Genomic DNA, 18,045 nt, shown 5'->3' on the forward strand with positions numbered 1-18,045 from the left:
AGCCTGTGCGCGTGTTTGAAGTGCACACAGCAGCTGGCTTTGTGTTTGTGGGCTCCTCCCGTTGTGTGATGAAGTTGAGATGCGCGCCGTTGTACGGCACGCGCGTCACTAACCAGCGCTCAGCTGAGGATCTTCCCCCACGTCAGGGGAGGATGGAGAGATGTTTGGATCACGACCACGAGAGGCTTTGAATATGTCATTACGCGTCGCTTACTGATGCCCTTCTACTTTTGCAGGATGTATTTCCACCCTTTGTTTGAGCGCTAACCGAGCTGCTCCGGATTCAGACAAGCAGCGCCGCGTTTCTCGTCCTCCACCCAGCTGAAAAAAATCTTTCGAGACTGCGCTGGATCGGAAAAAATAAACAACATCGACTCGGTTCCCGAGCGTTTAATGTTTTAGTTTGCTCGGCGAAACCGTGTTTGCGGGTTTTGTTATTTTTCTTCCTTTAATCTAGGCAATGTTGGCATGGCCGCCCCGGGAGCACAGAAGTGTCCGAAAAGTGAGAAGTTGGACGAGGCGCAGGCTCTGGCCAAAAGCTGCGCGGGGAGACCAGACTTCCTGCCTTGTGATGGACTCTCCATCTGCGCTACGCACAGCCACGGAAAGTGCTTCAAGCTGCACTGGTGCTGCCACTTGGGCTGGTGTCACTGTAAGTTTCTTTTCTATGGCTTAATGAATACCTTTTTTTTAAAAAAAAAACAAAAAAAACAACAAAGTCTTTGTTTCAACAAATGCTGGGTATGTCTACTAATGTCTATGCTGTGAATAGAGAAACAAGTCTGTTAAAGAGGCACATGTGGCCGGTAGTATACCACTTCTTCAATTTGAATACATTTATTTGATAATAAAAAAAAAAAAAAAAGTAGCCTATACTGTGGAACAAAAATGCAGGGCGAGCAAATGATAAATCAGATTTTGATTGGATTTTGAAAGAGATTTTAAAGTTTTATATTGTTCAGTTATAGATCATGAAATTTAAGCTTCACAAGACTAAATACCTCCCGAACAACTCTTCAGAAGGGAAATCAGTGCCTTAGCTTCTGGTCTGGTGTTTCAAGACTAACAAATCAATGTTTGAGAGTCATATGACACTGACACACATCTGAATGATCACTTTCAATTCTATTTTAAAGGGCAAGTCTGGTGGTATTCAGCATTTTCTCCTTTCTTTCTTGCCTGAAAGTTCCGTGAAATGTCACCATTAACCATAAACTGATCCTTTTAATAAGTTAAATCACCCAAACACGATGAAAGCACATTGCTCTTTTATCACATGAGCACTGGCTCTACGTGATGATTTAAAACAAACACCAGCGCTGTGTTCTAATCCACGACTAAAAATAGACCTCCAACAAAATCTACCCCCAATTTAATTTTCAATAAAAATTACTCAGCTACTTTAGGAAATTGAAAAGCTTTGAAGCACATGAGCATACAGAAGTACACAATTAGGCCTTTATGACCCATTTTTAAAGATTTATGTCTTCAGTGTATGGTGGAGGATGGGGTTTGGGGCTGACCCTGCAGGGAGGCATAGAAGAGCATTACATACTTTTTCTTCCCCCTTTCTTTCAGAAGATATGACAGGGGGGGGTGGGGGGGGGGAATGTAATTTGACACAAAGCAGATTTTCTTTGCTGTGTACACCCTTCCACACTATCAGCCAGTACATTTATTCAATGCAGTGTGTTGGTTTTCCTTAGCGAGTCTATTGGCTCTAATTAATGTCTCTATAATGCACCCTAAGATGACACTATACAAATAAAGCTGAATTGAATTAAAATTGAATTTATTTTAGCTGCAGTTATTTACAGACCTTTTTTGTAGCATTTACTGAGATCAATAATGTCAGTATTCACCTCTACACACCTTTTGTCTTTGCTGTGGTGGAAGTGAGTTAAATATGGCTGCAGCTCCGATGGAACATGGACAATTGTTTTGTCACTTTGAGAGGTTTCAGTGACATTTTCCGCACTCTTGTAGCTCAGGCACTTGCTGAACCTCTCTCGACCCGACACTTCCACACCAAAGCTGAGTTCCAGGGGTTGTGTCTGAATCTGACAGAGTGTCCATCTCTGTACTGCTCCAGTTTATCCCCATCTCTCTCCGGCTGCCCTGAAAATCCTCAGATCAGTGTAAAACACAATCACCATCTCGTCTGCAGCAGTCACTCGGGGCTTACAGCGTTCAACTGCAGAAGTCACATTGTAATCTTTGCCGTGTAATCGTTGGATTTAGATGCCAGCCTCCATCCAGAACGAGCCAAGCGATTTTGAAATAATAGACGTGGCAGAAAAAGAAAAATTCTTTCCAGTGTTTATTACAACCCACATCCAGCCTTTAGGATTCTGTGCAAAGCGCATTCAGTGTTACATCATTTGTAAACACTCAAACTTGCGCCTCCTCCTCTGTTTTTGACATGTTCATCGCTGTGGCTAAAAATATGTCACAAAAAAAAGGAACCTTTCATCATTTAATTCAGTCCTTCTGTGCTGTAAGGAGAAACAACGTGGCACATCACACTGGAGCATCTCACCTTCGTATCACTTTCCACTGCCATTTGCAAGTTCTCCATGCAGGACAGTCATGCACCAGCGGTGAAAGTAAACCAGCTTAGACTGCTGAATCAGTCAGAACCACAGCTCCCACTGAGAAAAGTATACAAACCCGCTTTTGCATGCAATGCCTCCATGCTCAGTTCAGCTCGCCGCATGCACTTCTTCTTTCCCGATATGCATAATAAAGCTGGACTCAAGAGAGCAAATGTTGCAGCACCCATACCTCATCATGTTTTCATTTCGAATGTGCCTGTGACTGTCACCTGGAGTATAAACTTGTTCCAAAGCAGATAATTGTGCATTCACCACAGGGAGCCTTGCTTGACTGCCTTTTTAATTACATTTTTTAATAGGTTCCCAGGAAAGCAAACACAAAAGGTCACTATGTAGAAAGAGTTGGCTCAACATTTAAATTCTCAAACTTAAATGATATCTATTATCTCACAGCAATATGGGGCCATTACCTGTGACTTAATTCCTTGCTTCTCTCATCTTCTGTGTGCCACTGGAAACTGATTATTTCCTTAAAAGCTCTCAGTTTGACTGCTTCTCTGTAGTCTCTATTTAGATGTAGCTTATTTGGCAGAGAAAATGGAGACAAACCAGATTTGGATGTAAATGGAGGGAGCTTTCCCAGCTGGTGACGACAACATCAGTCCAAACCTCTCATTAGTAGTAATTAGCTGTGTTTAGTGTCACTGCCAATATGTCACATCTGATGAGAGCTTTTGCTCACAGCATCACTCGAACCACCTGGTCTGAATGTGTTTCCTTTCTATTGATCCTCTACTGAATTTAGTCTTTAAAAAAGGCCTACCAGAGATTATAATGAGACCTGAACTGTCTTGTCGGTCTGCTTGTTCTTTGCCAGCACTGATTTTGAATTCTGGGACTTGTCCCTCTCTTGTTGAAGGTAGAAGTGGAATCTCCCTGTCAGACTATCTCAGCGTTCTCATTTGTCTTGCCACACAGATGTAAGCTTGCAGCCCGTCCTAAACGGAAATACGGAGGGTCTACTGGTTTTTAGCTCTTCTCGGTAACAATTGATTTAGTGACTGGTTTGAAATTTACGGAACTGCTGAATCATAAAAGCTTTCACCTATAAAGAGATCGATAAGTTGTCAGCGCAGGCCTGAGGGGTGTTCTTGATTTATTGCTTATGTTTGTGAGCTGCAGATATTTGATCTCTTTAATTGCTGCTCTGTCACTGATGGTAGCAGAACTGCACCAGCAGAGAAGTTCGACAAGTCTGTCTTAAAATGACTTTTCATTCCCTTTTTGGGTCTCTCATCTCATCACATAAGAAACTAAAACACAAATACGATCTATCTTTAGATTAGACTGCTGAGGTCTGAAATATCAGAAAGGAAAATATCAGAAAAGTTCATGTATCACATGTGAATGAAATAAAACAGTTAACTTAAATGCTGCTTTAAAAGCAACAAGCAGTCTCAACTTTCATCCCTTATTCTGCCATCTGACATTTCTCACACAGTTTGATTTTGGCATTATTCATTTTGCAGCAATCAAGAGAAAGACAAGTTGAATCTTCTGTAGCAAGGTTATAAATCAGTTATGGAAATGATAAAACTAGTAATTGGCTATGTCGGCTCTTTATGGTAGTTTGCTTAATTTGCTGCTCTTACAATAGAGCTTCCATAAATCACAGCCGTACTGCAAATGGACGGACCATTATAAACCGCTTAAGGGACTGAATATTCGCCTGTACTGACAGGAAGATTGAATACAGAGTACTCTGATTTTCACTGAAAGTTAAACTAAAACTAAATTAAAGAAAAGAAACAAAACTTGTTAATGACAACACTGGAAGCTGGATAGAAACAATTTACACAGAAAAGTGTAGAATACTGGAGAATATTTTGACACTTGTAATTTATAAGTAGTTTTAATAGATTGCCTGCTTTCATGACACTTAAGCCACATTTCGAGGGCAGAGTTTTAAAGTGAGTTAATTGGACTCGTGTAGCTCACTCCTCATCTGAGCTTGTTGCCTCATTAGCTACTATAACTCGCTGGAATCTCTAATACTTTCATCTTGTAATAACATGCTTACACTTGTTTTTTTTAGTGTTTTCATACTGAGAAGTACTTCTACAAGCAGCACACTGCTAGTAAATGCATGTATAACACAAAGGTTGTGAACTAAAGTTCAAATATTGTCCTTAATAATCAGCATGATGGTGAGCCGAAATGATTTTCAGGGAAAGGGGAAGATTTTTAACAGGATAAACAAAAGGCAGCTCTTGTTTCTTAATTTCAGATGACTGCATTGTGGTTTAAAATTAAGGGCAAAGTTAGAGATGCTGATGTGGACACTTGACCTGTCCCTGTGTTCGACATGCTGCCGGAATCTTCCAGCAGCATCCATGTATGTTGTTATCACAACTGTGCTTCTTCTTACTTACAGAGAGTGGGAAAATTTGTTATCTGTGGCTTTCTGGGTAGTGGTTGTAATATTGAGATTAATTCATATTTGTTTATATGCATGCTGCATTAACAATGATTAAACAGAGACAACCAACACAAGTCAACTGAGATTACAACAAACACACACGTATGTTGTGGCTGAAGCTTAAGAACATAATTCTTCTCTAAGAGAGGCTGAACAAGTAAGCAAATTAGGGCTACTTCGAGAAAATAAAGGAAATTATCTGGCTTAATCCTCCCAGATCCTCCATGCTAGCTTAATGCAGACATTGGCTATAATCTTGCCCCCGTTTTGTTCCTCGCACTTTGGATAAGTAGTTGGTCGAGCTGCTTTTAAAAGTCACAAATGTCTCCATAGCGGTTTATTGTTGCCACAGGTCTAGTCTGCTCTAATAAAGTGTCATCTGCAGTTTGTGGCACTCTGCACAGGCAAAGGCACAGGGAGGATAAACAAAATCCCCACGTAAATGTTAAGTTGTTTTCTGACCACTTTCAATAGTTGTGATTTGCTTTTATTCACTTAAATAAAATTATTGTTGATGACTTACAGGTTGTATATGTTTAAATCTGCTTACATTTATGTTGCTTAAAAAAAATAAATAATTTGTTTTCTAAATCCTTTCTTTTTTTTTGTTGAACATGCATGCAAAAAGTCCTGCTGTTTCTGCTGCCACTGCCTTTAAATTAGGGTGGAAAACAACCATTCTTAAAGCTTTTCTATTAGAATGGTTCCAAAACAGTGTGTGTTCCTCAGTAACCATGTTCAAATGCTGGATAATCTCAAAATGCCTATAATCCCCTAATTTACTGTCCCATCACTTATTTTACTAACATACCTGCTGATTTATTTAGAAGAGGAAATTTCCCTAGAAATGTGTTTCTATAGGAGAAATAAGAAACTGTATGCCACAGGCGAGGATTGTACTGTTGTCCTCAGCCTTGATGACATTGCTCCAAGCAGGCGACGCGTACAAAAGAAAATCTTCTTGCTGAGCTACATAGCTAAATAAGAAAATGATTCACATAGAAATACTTAAATGGCAAAGATGTAGGTGTACAGTATGTTCTCTTGCCTCTTTTTCATTCTTTCACCTTTTAAGAGTGAACTTCATTCAAGACGATGCCATATTGTTTGACCATCTAATCACTAAAGTTTCAGAAGTTTGAACATTGTCAGTAAACCGTGGAGAAAGATTTGCCGACCTGTCCCTCCCTCAGCTGCAGATTTTTGAGGTCTTTATGCTTCATTCATCCAGTGAAGAATTTGTCCACATATTACGTTGTTTAACAGTTTGTGCATTTATTTGGTCTGTCTTCAGTCTGTCTTCCCATCTGTTGATGGGACAAACATAGCTGTATTAATAAGTGCTGTATTCCAATTGGAGGAAGGCCTGCTATTCTGTATATCTACTACATTTAACAAGCATTGACTGGTTCCACTTCTGCACCAGTGTAAGCTGCTTATTATAAAAGTTACTTTATTAGACTAGCTTTAGCCGTAAACTGCTGACATTTTCTACCTGGGTAATTTGTACTGTACACATTGTATCACACTGCATATTGAAGTGGAAAAAAAGCAAGTGTACAAACTAGTCAGCTGCAGTTTTTGAAACAAAAGGTGCAAAACCTGAATTCATGAAAAATTGAACTGTTCTATAGGAGTGCTAAAAAAGGGGGGGGGGGGGGGGGGGGGAGACAAGGGTATTTCATCATGGCTGCAGACTTAACATTGGTTTTTCAAGTGGGTGTAAATCTGGAAGAGCTTCTGCGCTGATGTGCATGAAACAGGAAATGACTTTCACGTGATGTTGGGTCAGGCCGTCCTCTTCACTGAAACCTGAAACTAGTGTTGCTGCCTCTGCTGCAGCCCCTTTGTTAGACGGATTTAAACACAAAGAGCAGCGGATGTGTTAGTGGGCTGTATCCACTGGCCAACTGGGTCCAGCAGCTGTTATAATGAATGGTAGCAATCTGCTAAAATAACTGGTTTTTGGCAGTGTATTTAGTCAACATGCCTTCTGTGAATGGATGTGCTGCATTTAATGTGTCGGTCTGCTCACACTGCTGGCTTCAGCTCAGACAAACGAAACATCAAACCAAAAGTCAGTCTCTATGTCTTTGATAGAAAATAATATTCCAAAAATCAATGCTGTGTGTTGTGGTCATGTGTTGAACTTGCTAGTGAACCTTCCTGTCTGCAGACAGATGTACTGCAATTTAGACAGTTATGTTGAGGCACTGATGGAGCGTGAGAGGCTAATAGGCTGCATGTAGTGTTTTCCAAAGAACTTCCCTCCTGTATTAAACCATTGTATGTAGCCCGTGGCTATTCACAAGTCCAGTAGAGAGCATAGCGGGTCTGAAAAATGGACATGGATAGAAAAAGAGGAGTACTGTAATCTCTCCTCTAGGGAAGCGCTGCCTGTCCTCCCTCCTCATTAACCTCTGAAACTCTTGAATTTTACAACAAACCATCCTGTGATGATGTAGAATATCTCCCATCATCCCCGATCTGCTTGTAAAACTAAAACCTGCTGAAATAAAAACTCAGGTTTATCTGTAGATGAAATCGTTTTTAGTAATTGGGTTTGAGAAGGTCATTGGCTTGATAATTGTTTGAATCCTGCATTAATTAGTACAGTTTTTGTTTGAAATGCCTAGTTGATTTCTCCTATGGTTAATAATCTATCATCTTCTGGAAAGCCTTTCATCAGTCCCCAGGTTGTTGCTTTTAATAGGAGTAATTGCAGTGTGATGACAGATTGTTCTATTCAAAACATCCTTCTGTTCTCCGAGCCCAGAATTTCAGCTGACGGTCAAATGAGTCCACATTCAGTATGAAACACTGTGTCTGTGTTTCTGCTGGAAAGCTGCACTAAAAAAATATCTGACATTTACTTTTTAAACTGCAAATGATTACCACAACCACTGTCTTTATTTGGAGCAGCAATAGAAATTTCTATTGACGTCAAATGAACTATGCACAATTACAAACTATAAAAAGGAAAAAAAATTTATAAGTTTTAAGACAAATGTGCAATCTAAACCTTACTTTTAAACAATAATACCAGAACTTCCTTTTGTTTTGTCAACTGCTTGCATTTTTTTTTTTTTATCAAAAGAATCAGATTTGTTCTGAACAATGTCTAATTATGAGTTATTCTTTTTACTGTTGTTAAGACATTAAGAACGACATCTTTGCACTAGGTGACATGCTTTTTCATCATTACTTTAATTGCACGCTCTTTCATTTACTGCATATGTTTTTCTGCTGATTTATGAACTGATATGAGATATACAACGTTTGAGTATTTTAGTTATCACCCTTAAGTGAAAACCTTGAATAAGTCACTTCAGTTTGCAGACTTCTTCAAATTGCTCTTTCTTTGTTAGGACATCTGATCTTTGTTAGTATGGAAATACAAACACACATGGTTAAGCAGGGGGGGTCGAGGCAGAGGCCAACTAACAGCTGTCATATGAAGTCTGCAGCACACAGGGAAGAAGACAGCTGAATGTAAATAAAGCTGCTTGAATTGAACTGTATGTTTGCTGTGGTTTCACTTCTCTGTTGCTGCAGGGAAATCACACATTTGCTATTTTTATTCATACTTTTGGGAATTATTGCATACATTCATATCAGATAGTGCTATTGTAGATTTATACATGCAAAACAAGACGTCAAGAGTTGCTCCAATCTTCGTTTTCCTTGACTTGGCTATTTATTATGAATTGACTCAAACTGATGTCTGTAAAGTGCCTTGAGATGACATTGTTGTAAAGGGGGTGCTATACAAATAAAGCTGAACTGAACTGAACACGAGAAGCTATCTGAAGAAGCCAATATTTTGACAGTGATATTTAGGGTTTCCTGAAACTGACTCTAAAAAATAAGTGCAATCATTGCTAAGTAAAATTGATTTTGTGCATAAAATAGACATTTACTTTTAAACCTTTTTCATCTCTCCTCACATTAAATAAAGAATAATATATTTAAATTAATTTCTTTTGTGGCTGTACCATATTTCTAGCTATCAGTCACCAGGCAATGAAAGCAACTTAGAGGGGAGAAATGCATTGTGGAATCATCCTGACAACTTCATTTTCTAATCTATTTTTAGTCATGACATGATGTTTTTGTGCCTAAAGCTAACCAAACACTAAAAAAAGCTAAAGTGAGTCAAGATTAACTCAGTCTGGGTCAAGAGACTAATTGCTATATTTTTTTTTTTAAATATCCCAGAGAAAAAGATTTGGTCTGTTGAATATTTCAAAGTAAATGTGAAATAAGTATTTTAAGTGCTTTAGAAAGAAAAAACAAACAAACAAAAAAAAACCATATATATATATATGTATATGTATATATATATATATATATATATATATATATATATATATATATATATATATATATATATATATATATATATATATATATATATATTTGTATATATATATATATATATATATATATGACCTTCTCAAAACCAACCAGAATCAGTACAAAGCACTTGTTCTTTAAAAATCCTAATATTCTCAAAATTAGGAGCAACCAGTGACATACATCTATGTTTTGGTATAGATTCTCACTTGGCAAATCTCTCCATTAATTTATGAAGTCGCACTTTACCAAAGTTAATGTACAAGGCTTCATCCGCGTATTTCTTTGTCATTCACTAAATAATGTAAGAGCATGTTTATGATTTTAAAGCACTTTGTCACTCAGTGCTGCCTGATGCAGGAAAAATGGGCTGATTGCACATTAGCAACATTTTAGGTGATTTTACTTAATAAAAAAAAAATACCAGATATATTTTCATATTGAAGTATTTTCTAAATACTGCATTCCTCCATTTTAAAACAAACAAAGGCTAAGTAACTATTTACTGATATTTTTCTTGTCAAAGAATGCAAACACAGATAAAAAGGAAGTTTTATCCTTTTTTCAAAATTTGTGGCCAGTTCATGAAATGCTGTAAGACTTATGTTTTATAAGAAAGAAAAGGAAAAACAAACGCTATATTTATGAATAATTACCAAACCTAGTTTTTTGCATCCTTTTGCCAAATCTATTTGCTATAAGTATTTTAAATCCTGCAGTGTTTTGTATGAATCTAATGTTCACTGTTCTGTTTAGTGTTTTTTTTAATCCCACTGTCGTTGCAGACAGTCCAGCTTTCTTAGAAACATTTTCTTTCCTTTACTTGAGGGTTCTCTTTATGTTAGCCAGACAGATGTAAGTGAAATTAATTGCCCCCACACAAACTACTTTGTCCCTCGGGTCTAGCAGACAGAGATTTTCTAAGTGTAGACACACACTTGCTGTGGTCCTCCTGCAAGGCTGCCAAAGGCAGCCAGTGTTGGTGTAACACCGGCTCCATATGTCTGCACTCGTTGCTGTCCGAATGGGCATCTGCCTTTCCCTCAGTAGCTCTTGGTATTTGAAACTCCAGATGGATGAATGCAATCAGATGTAATATGCTAAAAACTAAATGTCAACGCATCGCCTTTTACAGCTTGAGCTCTCATATGTTGCCGCTCTCTTGTCTGCCTAAACAGGCTTGTCTCATTCTGAACATGGGTCGCCGAGTTTGCCTCATTTAACAGGAGGGCTGCTGGTTCTCCCCCTTTGTCTGCATCAACATCCACTCCTGTGCTTTATGCTAACAGCATTAAGATGTAGAGCTTGAGCCATATCCTGTTTTCAATACTTCGCATGTCGCTGACACAGTTCTATGTCATTTAATTTCTGTTTAACAAACATAAGGGTGATAGGAATGAAAATTCTTCAAAGACTGTGTAGCTGATTTGGTAATCAAATCATTGTGCCCATTCTTCAAGACAAAACAGAAGCATTTCCCTATTTTGAAGACGCATTATGTTTTTGGTGTAACCTGGGGAAAAGGGTTTTGACTGAGTGGGTCCCCCTAGCTGTTGGAACAAAAGACAAGGACACAGAGTGAAAGGAAGTGATGCGTAAGCCTGTCTGTAGTTTCGTTCCTTCTCCTGGGAGCTAGTTAAACACATATCTGAGCAACACTGTTCAGGCAGCACGGCTTAGAGTTAGAGGCAGTGGGCTGCAAAGAGTGAGCAACATTTTGGAGCAGATAGTTTGCACAACAACACCAGCACATGAGTCACCACATCAGGGAGTGGAAGGTGTTAGCAAATTAAAAAAAAAAAAAAAAAATTGAGGCCTTACATTTGTTCTCTCATTGAGAATTTGCGTGGTGTTAAAAAATACAACACAGCATTCACTGTGTGAGTAATCAGTGTAAATTATCAGTGTGTATGAAACTGGAAAAAAAAATCAGCCTTCATCTTGTGTCCTATTTCTACATGTTTGACACAAGTCTTCAGTCAGTTCAAATGCTTCAGTTTCGATGCTGCCTTGTTCTGTAGGACTGATGTTGGTTGCAAGGAAACTTTTTTTTCCCTTTGCAGAAAAAAGTGCTTTGTGATATGAAAAATGCTACTGTCCCCAAGCAAGGATAGATTATTGGTTATCAAGGATAGATCATACAAAAAGTGTGTCCTTGCCAACGAGTAACTAAAAACATGTGCTTCTACTTATTTATATATGTATGGTTTATTTTGCTCTCCTCCTCCTGACCCATGAGATTTAAGGTTAAGTTTGGTTTTAGAAATTGAAAAACTTGTTTTAGAGCAACAGACCTTTTTTGTGCAACTTAGATGAAAGATTCATACAGATGCCTTTTTGATGTGCATATTTAAAAATTGAGAGATGTGTTTCTCTTTACTACATAGTCCCTGTAAGTTAATTATGGAGTTTGAGGAAACTTCCCTTTGATGCCTACAGTAAAGTTGCTCAAAGCTTTTAACTCATCCTGTGTATTGGCAGTGTGCAGCTATAGGTGGCTACCATCTCACACTCTGAAACAGTATTGTGGTTAAGACGATTTCATCAAATACAGAAGAATTAACTGCATGTTTTTTATGTTGGGAGAAGCTCCTGAAGGAATCTGGCATCGGTTTTGCAGGGTCATGTTTCAGGGTCCTCTTATTGTGATGTACTAGCCAAACCTCTAAGCAACAGCTCTGCTCGTGTGTCTTCTCTCCTTTTAACCCTTGTTTGGCGTTTACCAGCTCCTGACAAAAATATCTGCTTCATTAACTATTAGATGTCCCTTGATAGTTGTGAACTTAGCAGTTTTATGCAGGGTTGTTAGTGGGGTTGAACATACCGACCACTAAAATCTTTTATGTTTCAGCCTCTCAAAGGTCAATTTCAGCTGTTATTTAAAATGCGGAGATTTTTTTTTTTTTTTTTTTTTTTGTCATTACCTAACAAAAGGCATGGTTTCTAAATAACATCGTGTCACTTTTAAGACCATTTCACTTTTTCCTGAAAGCATTTTAGGCTTTTAATATACCTTCAGACCTGTTGAGTCTCCAAAAAGTTAAATGACAGGGCAGACTTTCAGCTTTAACTCGGTTGAGTTGATTTGACTTTCTGAGGGTCATCTTAGCAAAATTTGACATTAATCAAGTATGTTGACTGAATCACGATGTTAAGGTTTTTCAGGATCTTCCTAGTGGAATAACTTCAAAGTCTGTCATGTGATTATGTCTTGTAATCTGTTAGATGAGACTTATGGTACAACTAAAGATACAATGTCCACATCTCAACTAATGCTACCTGACATGTGCTCTAACTAATGCTGATTAATTATTATGTTATTGATGGTTGGTGTGTCTATTTTTCTGTCTCCAAAATAACGTAAAACCAGGGGTGGCCAACTCTGGTCCTTTAGAGCCACAGTTCTGCAAATGTTCGGAGCTTACCCACCGCAACACACCTGACACACATCGGACTTAATTAGCAGACTTGTGCGGCGCTTGACATCAAACTCTGCAGAAGTCTGCTAATTACCCACTGATTTAAATCAGGTGTGTTGCTGCAGGGAAGCTCCCAACACTTGCAGGACTGTGGCTCCTGAGAACTGAAGTAATTTCTTTAATAATTATGTTAAGACTATTATAGCTATTTCAGTTTTCCTGGACTGACTTGGCTTTTTATTGTAAAAACAAAACAAAAAACAGTGCTTATTATTTAACAGCATCCGTAACATTTATCGCCATGGCACCATTCAAAGCTTCCATGTCTTGTGGCAGAAGCTCCTGAAGGAAACCAAAGTTTTCCGCTGATCAGCACTACAAATCAAATTACACAAGCTAAAGAAAACTGCAGAATTCTTCAGTGCTCCATGCTCAGGGAATAACTGTGGGGTTGTCACTATGTGAAACACCTTATTGAAGTGGGCTTTTGAGATTGTGGAGAAATATGTAACTAAAACATTTGAAGATCAGTCCATAAGTACCGAGAGCAGTCCTGGAAACTTTCCTATATTGCATTGTAAATCATGAACTATTCTGGGTAACACTTTTAGATGCCTTAAACAACTGGTTGATTTAGAGATGTTCTTTCAAAGGGACAGATAACCCCCCCCCCCGTTAAATCTCAAACTGATTTGTGTATGCTTCCTCTTTCATCTGTCCTGTTTAAATATTTTATGAAAAACATATAAATACAAAGTAAAAACAATAATGTTAAATACAAAAAAAAGTTAAACTAAATTAATTTTGAGACAAAAAAAAACAACTCTAAACTTTTCTTTTTTTCTGCCTTTCAGGTAAGTACGTATACCAGCCCATGACCAATGTGTGCCAGCTGCCCAGCACCGCTGTGCCACCTTTGGGCTCAGAGTTCAGCGACACCATGGACCTGTCTGTCTCTCTGGCCGAGCGCTTCCTGAAGTTGGCCCCAAGCTTCCAGTCCCCACCACACTTGGAGTCGCCCAAGTACTGCGTCATTGCCGACCTGTTTGTGGATGACTACATCGTTAAACGGATTAATGGAAAGATGTGCTATGTGCAGCGCCCCCCACCTCCTTTACCAGAACCACCTCGTCCTCCTACTCCCCTCCCACCGACTCCAGAAATGCCACAGATGCCCCTAAATCCCACTCAGCCTCAGCAACCACTTAAGACACCAACGCCACCACCAACCCAACATACGCCTGCACCTGTGCAACCGGCCCAGCAGGTGTGCAACGATAAGAAACATCCTTCCCCTGTTGATAAGATTAAAGGCCCAAAAATGGACCACTGCTCCTCTCCATCCAGCTCTGAGGACTCCGGCATCAACGCATTGGGTCTGCACTACTTGGAGTCCTGTGAGGAGGAAAGTGAGGAGGAGGACGATGAGTTGAGCACAGATGGGAACTCCAGCCCCGGGAGTCTCTGGGACCAGGACGACTGTTCTCTTCTTTCGCCCTCCAAATCTATGATAGAGATCATAGAAAAGATCGAAACAACTGTTTAACTGACACAGTGCTGACATGGACGCCTTCTGTGAGGATGATCTAAAGAGCAGACTCTTACATCTGAGATTAACCCCCTAGGATTTATTTACACCAACAATAGGGAACAAACCCCCTCCAGTGCTTCTGCAGAGCTCTGCGGGGTTGTTTTTGGGACGCATTTATTTTTCCTTTAGGTGGCCGAGGACTGTACGCCCACAGCCTCGTGCAGCCTCTCCTCTGTCCAATTTCCCTGCATGGAGCTCATTTTTAGAAATTATTAGAATAAAGGAAGAAGCACAAGAACATCAAACACATGCACAGTGGACCAAAAAGACCTTCTCAACAGAGTTATATGGTGAAAAGGCAGAAAGAATATAGAGCATATGTAAAAGGATAGTGAGAAAAATTAGAGGGTTTTTCTTTTTGTAAGACTTCCTGGTAGGTATATTACTGTAGCCCAATCATGTTTGAGCAAAGGCAGTATGTTTCATGATAATAGTGAGCAGCTCGGTAATTCTTAATGTTCTCCCGTTGTCAGTCTGTCAGACTTTTAGTGTAATTCAGCATTCAAGTGGCAGATAAGCACACCATCCCTTGTTCTCTGGTCAGTGGCTCCACCCACGCGTATTACTAATTCTGACACTTCAGCATAATGACTACAAGGCCAGCAACCGCTCATGGGCCTAAAGCACATCAGACTTTTTTAACCCATTAAATGGCTCAGCTCAGAGCTGCTGGACTGACCTGCTCTTGTCACGTTAATGAAAAGATTTTGGATCCACAGTTTGTCTGCACTTTACTAACACGATCAGAGGTGGGAGGGGGGGAGGGCAGTCAGCAGGTTGGTATTTGACAATCAAGGATTACACGGAAGCACATTCCTATATTGTATCTGCCAGTGAGGACCAAGGCTACTTCTATTTATCAGGCTTTGACATATTATTCCTCTGACCGCCTTTTCTGATCAAGCCCACCGAGCTGCAGTGCTATTCAGGTAAAGGCAGTGTCAAACAAAACACGACTTGCACTGACCTGTTAGCAGCCAAGAAGTCGCAAGAGCATAGCACAGACTTGTCTTGGCACTGCTACAATGACTAAAGTAGAAGCGATGTCCCGCTAGAGGCTAGCAACATACATGATGTAAAGGGATTGTATCAAGTTTATTCTTTTTAACATATATTATAGCATATCGCATTGGTATTTGCTTCTAGGGTTCCTGAGTGTGGATTGTCTTCTTACTGATTAAAGAGGAGGGTGGAAAATAAGTAGATTAGATTAGTATGTCACAGATAACTTATAATATTGGGCAGAAATGATCATTTATTCCATTTTTAATGGGTGATTATAGTATGAGATGGGATGCTGAATATATGTTGTGATGATGTGATTGACACAGTAAGAAATGAGCCAAGCCATTGTCACTTAATGAAACAAACTAGGGCAGGCTCCTTTGGTTATGTTTTTTTTTGTTTTTGGTTTTTTTCTTTTTTTTTTTGTTTTGTTTTTTTCCAAGCAACTTTCTGGGGAGTTATCAGGAAAAAAAATCACCAAAAGTTTCACAATTTCAGTGTTGTTGCAATTCCTTAAGCACTAGCTCTTTAAAAAGAAGTCATTTTGCATGACAGCTTACTTTCCCTCTTGTCAACAAATCCAATTGAACAGATTTTGTGATCCAGTGTTCAAAGCTGACAAAAGAGACATCCGCTCTCTAAATATGGTGGTTTTTTGTTATTATTCAAGGACAGCCCTTAACATTACACTGAACAGTCCCTCCTGATGCGGTTTGAAGCATATGTTATGTTCTTATTATTGTTATATTATTTTCATATGAATAAATAGTAATGAAACTTCCTATCTTTCTTCCTGTCTTGGTTTGTCTGTTACAGCCAATGTTGACCATTTTTAATAGGAAAAGCACTCTTTGCATGACGCATGGATGACCAATAGTTTCCAGAGTTATGGTGGAATTGCCATTTAAAGTGTGGGATTCAGTAAAATTAAGTCACTACTTTTGCTGCAGATGTCTCTTCTAAAGTGTCTTGAGGAATGTTCTTAATTTTTACTCTCTAATTGCCTCCTTTGAAACCTTTCCTTGCTTTGCACAGCACTTGCACACAACAGTGAAGATGGGACAACATAAGAATATGACTGGTGGAGTTTTGTATAAGACAAAAAATACTGATAAGTTGAGCCCCTCCACCTGCAACTCTCAAGGTTCTACTAGGGATATAGGTGGAGTCCTGCCATGTCCTCTGGGCCTCTTTCCCAGACAATCTTCTCACAATACTTAGTCTAGAAACTGATTTTATAAGACCATGTAAGAGCCTTTCTCACCTTGACTGCAATCCGACATTGATTTCTCCATGCGTCTCCTCTCAGTTTGCATTGTGTGTATTGATTCTTTCAGTTGTGCAGAGAAAAAAATAAAGACAAGGTTGAAATGCTAATCAGTTTATAAAAATGTACATCCCCTATTCTGTGCCATGAGGTGTCATGCAAATGCCCAAGAGCAGACAACATGGAAGAAAAATGGGGAAAAAAGGGTAAAATAGGAGAGGGTGCAGGGTCAGTCAGGAGAGAGGAAGCTCAATTAAATGGATGATGATGCAAGAACATGTAAAGTCGCAGTGTGGATTCTGCATGTGCATAAGTGTGTGTACTTTGCACACAGCTGTGTGCATTTAACTTTTTTTTTTTTTAAACTTTTTTTCTGTCAGAGCTTCAAACACACTTCAGAAAGTGATCACTGCTATGTGTTCTGCCAATCCCTCCTAGCAAAGTCATTCAACTGGCAGGCACCTTGAGCAGTGAGAGCATGCAAACTCACACACGTAGGAAGACACACCATATCAAAAAATGCCCTTGTTCAAGGACTACTTCACAGTCAGGGTTGGATCAGCTCAACTGAAGATATAGAAAGATGTTGTCAGTTCCACTTTTCTTCATTTTGATGTGTGAACAAACATGTGAGCTTTCAAAGAAGGTTTTTTAATTTCATGCAATTGCCCATTTTTCTCCAGGGTATATGATAAGCAGAATCCAGAAGAGAGTGTAAGCCATAAAATGAAAAAATGGCACACCAGCAAGTACTCACCTGTGTATATTCAAATTCATTTAAATTAGACTGATTCAAATGAATTTCTTTTGCTGGGAAGTATTTTGTTAGCAAAAAAAATGCATAGTTAGCTTCCTGCAAATGTTGAGCTGTTTTATGCATGTAAGCTGCAGGTTTGTGGGGCTGTGATCAGTGTCCATTTCAGTCTTTTATGTTAAGCTGCAAATTACACAAAAGTTTTTGGCAATCTTTGTTACCTTATTAGATGATTACCTGATCTCCACTAAGAATAAAGTAAAATAATTACTATTTTGGTCAGAATTTTAGCTAATTTAGAGCAGTATTTCTAACGGATGCTGTTTAAGGGTGACATAAAGGAGAGCCTTTTGCAAATTTTTTGGATCTGCTCGTCAGAGTCTCTAATTGGACTGTTAGAGTTGTGGCTTGTTCAGATTAACTGCTGGTGATGATCATTTCAAAGAAGAAAATTTTGATTCCTCCAACTTCATCTAGGCAATCAGCTGCCATTAGCTCTCTACTGCAGCTGTGTGGCACTAAAAACAAGCATGGCTGAAGACCAAAAACAGGAAAAAGCTATAAGAAGATAGCAAAACATGCTTACACTTCTGTGTTTTTTCAGCTCATAATGTCAGAA

General features: G+C 39.0%; 1 protein-coding gene across 1 annotated transcript; it reads left to right on the plus strand.

Moving 5' to 3' along the window:
- The first annotated feature begins 245 nt into the window (after positions 1-245).
- On the plus strand, positions 246-16,103 carry LOC306766178 (UPF0524 protein C3orf70 homolog B). The gene is made up of 2 exons (XM_079253808.1): positions 246-652; positions 13,664-16,103. Exons 1-2 carry the CDS (start codon positions 469-471, stop codon positions 14,353-14,355), a joined length of 876 nt encoding a protein of 291 aa, XP_079109934.1. The 5' UTR covers positions 246-468; the 3' UTR covers positions 14,356-16,103.
- Positions 16,104-18,045: the final 1,942 nt, after the last annotated feature.

Source organism: Telmatherina bonti, assembly GCF_933228915.1.
Source record: "Telmatherina bonti genome assembly, chromosome: 15".
NCBI lineage: Eukaryota > Metazoa > Chordata > Actinopteri > Atheriniformes > Telmatherinidae > Telmatherina > Telmatherina bonti.

What these genes read in the sequence shown, in the direction of transcription:
- LOC306766178 (XM_079253808.1), top strand. Translation starts at nt 469, where the DNA reads ATGGCCGCCCCGGGAGCACAGAAGTGTCCGAAAAGTGAGAAGTTGGAC. An exon ending in CCACTTGGGCTGGTGTCACT is followed by an intron (nt 653 to 13,663) that starts GTAAGTTTCTTT and finishes TCTGCCTTTCAG; the next exon opens with GTAAGTACGTATACCAGCCC.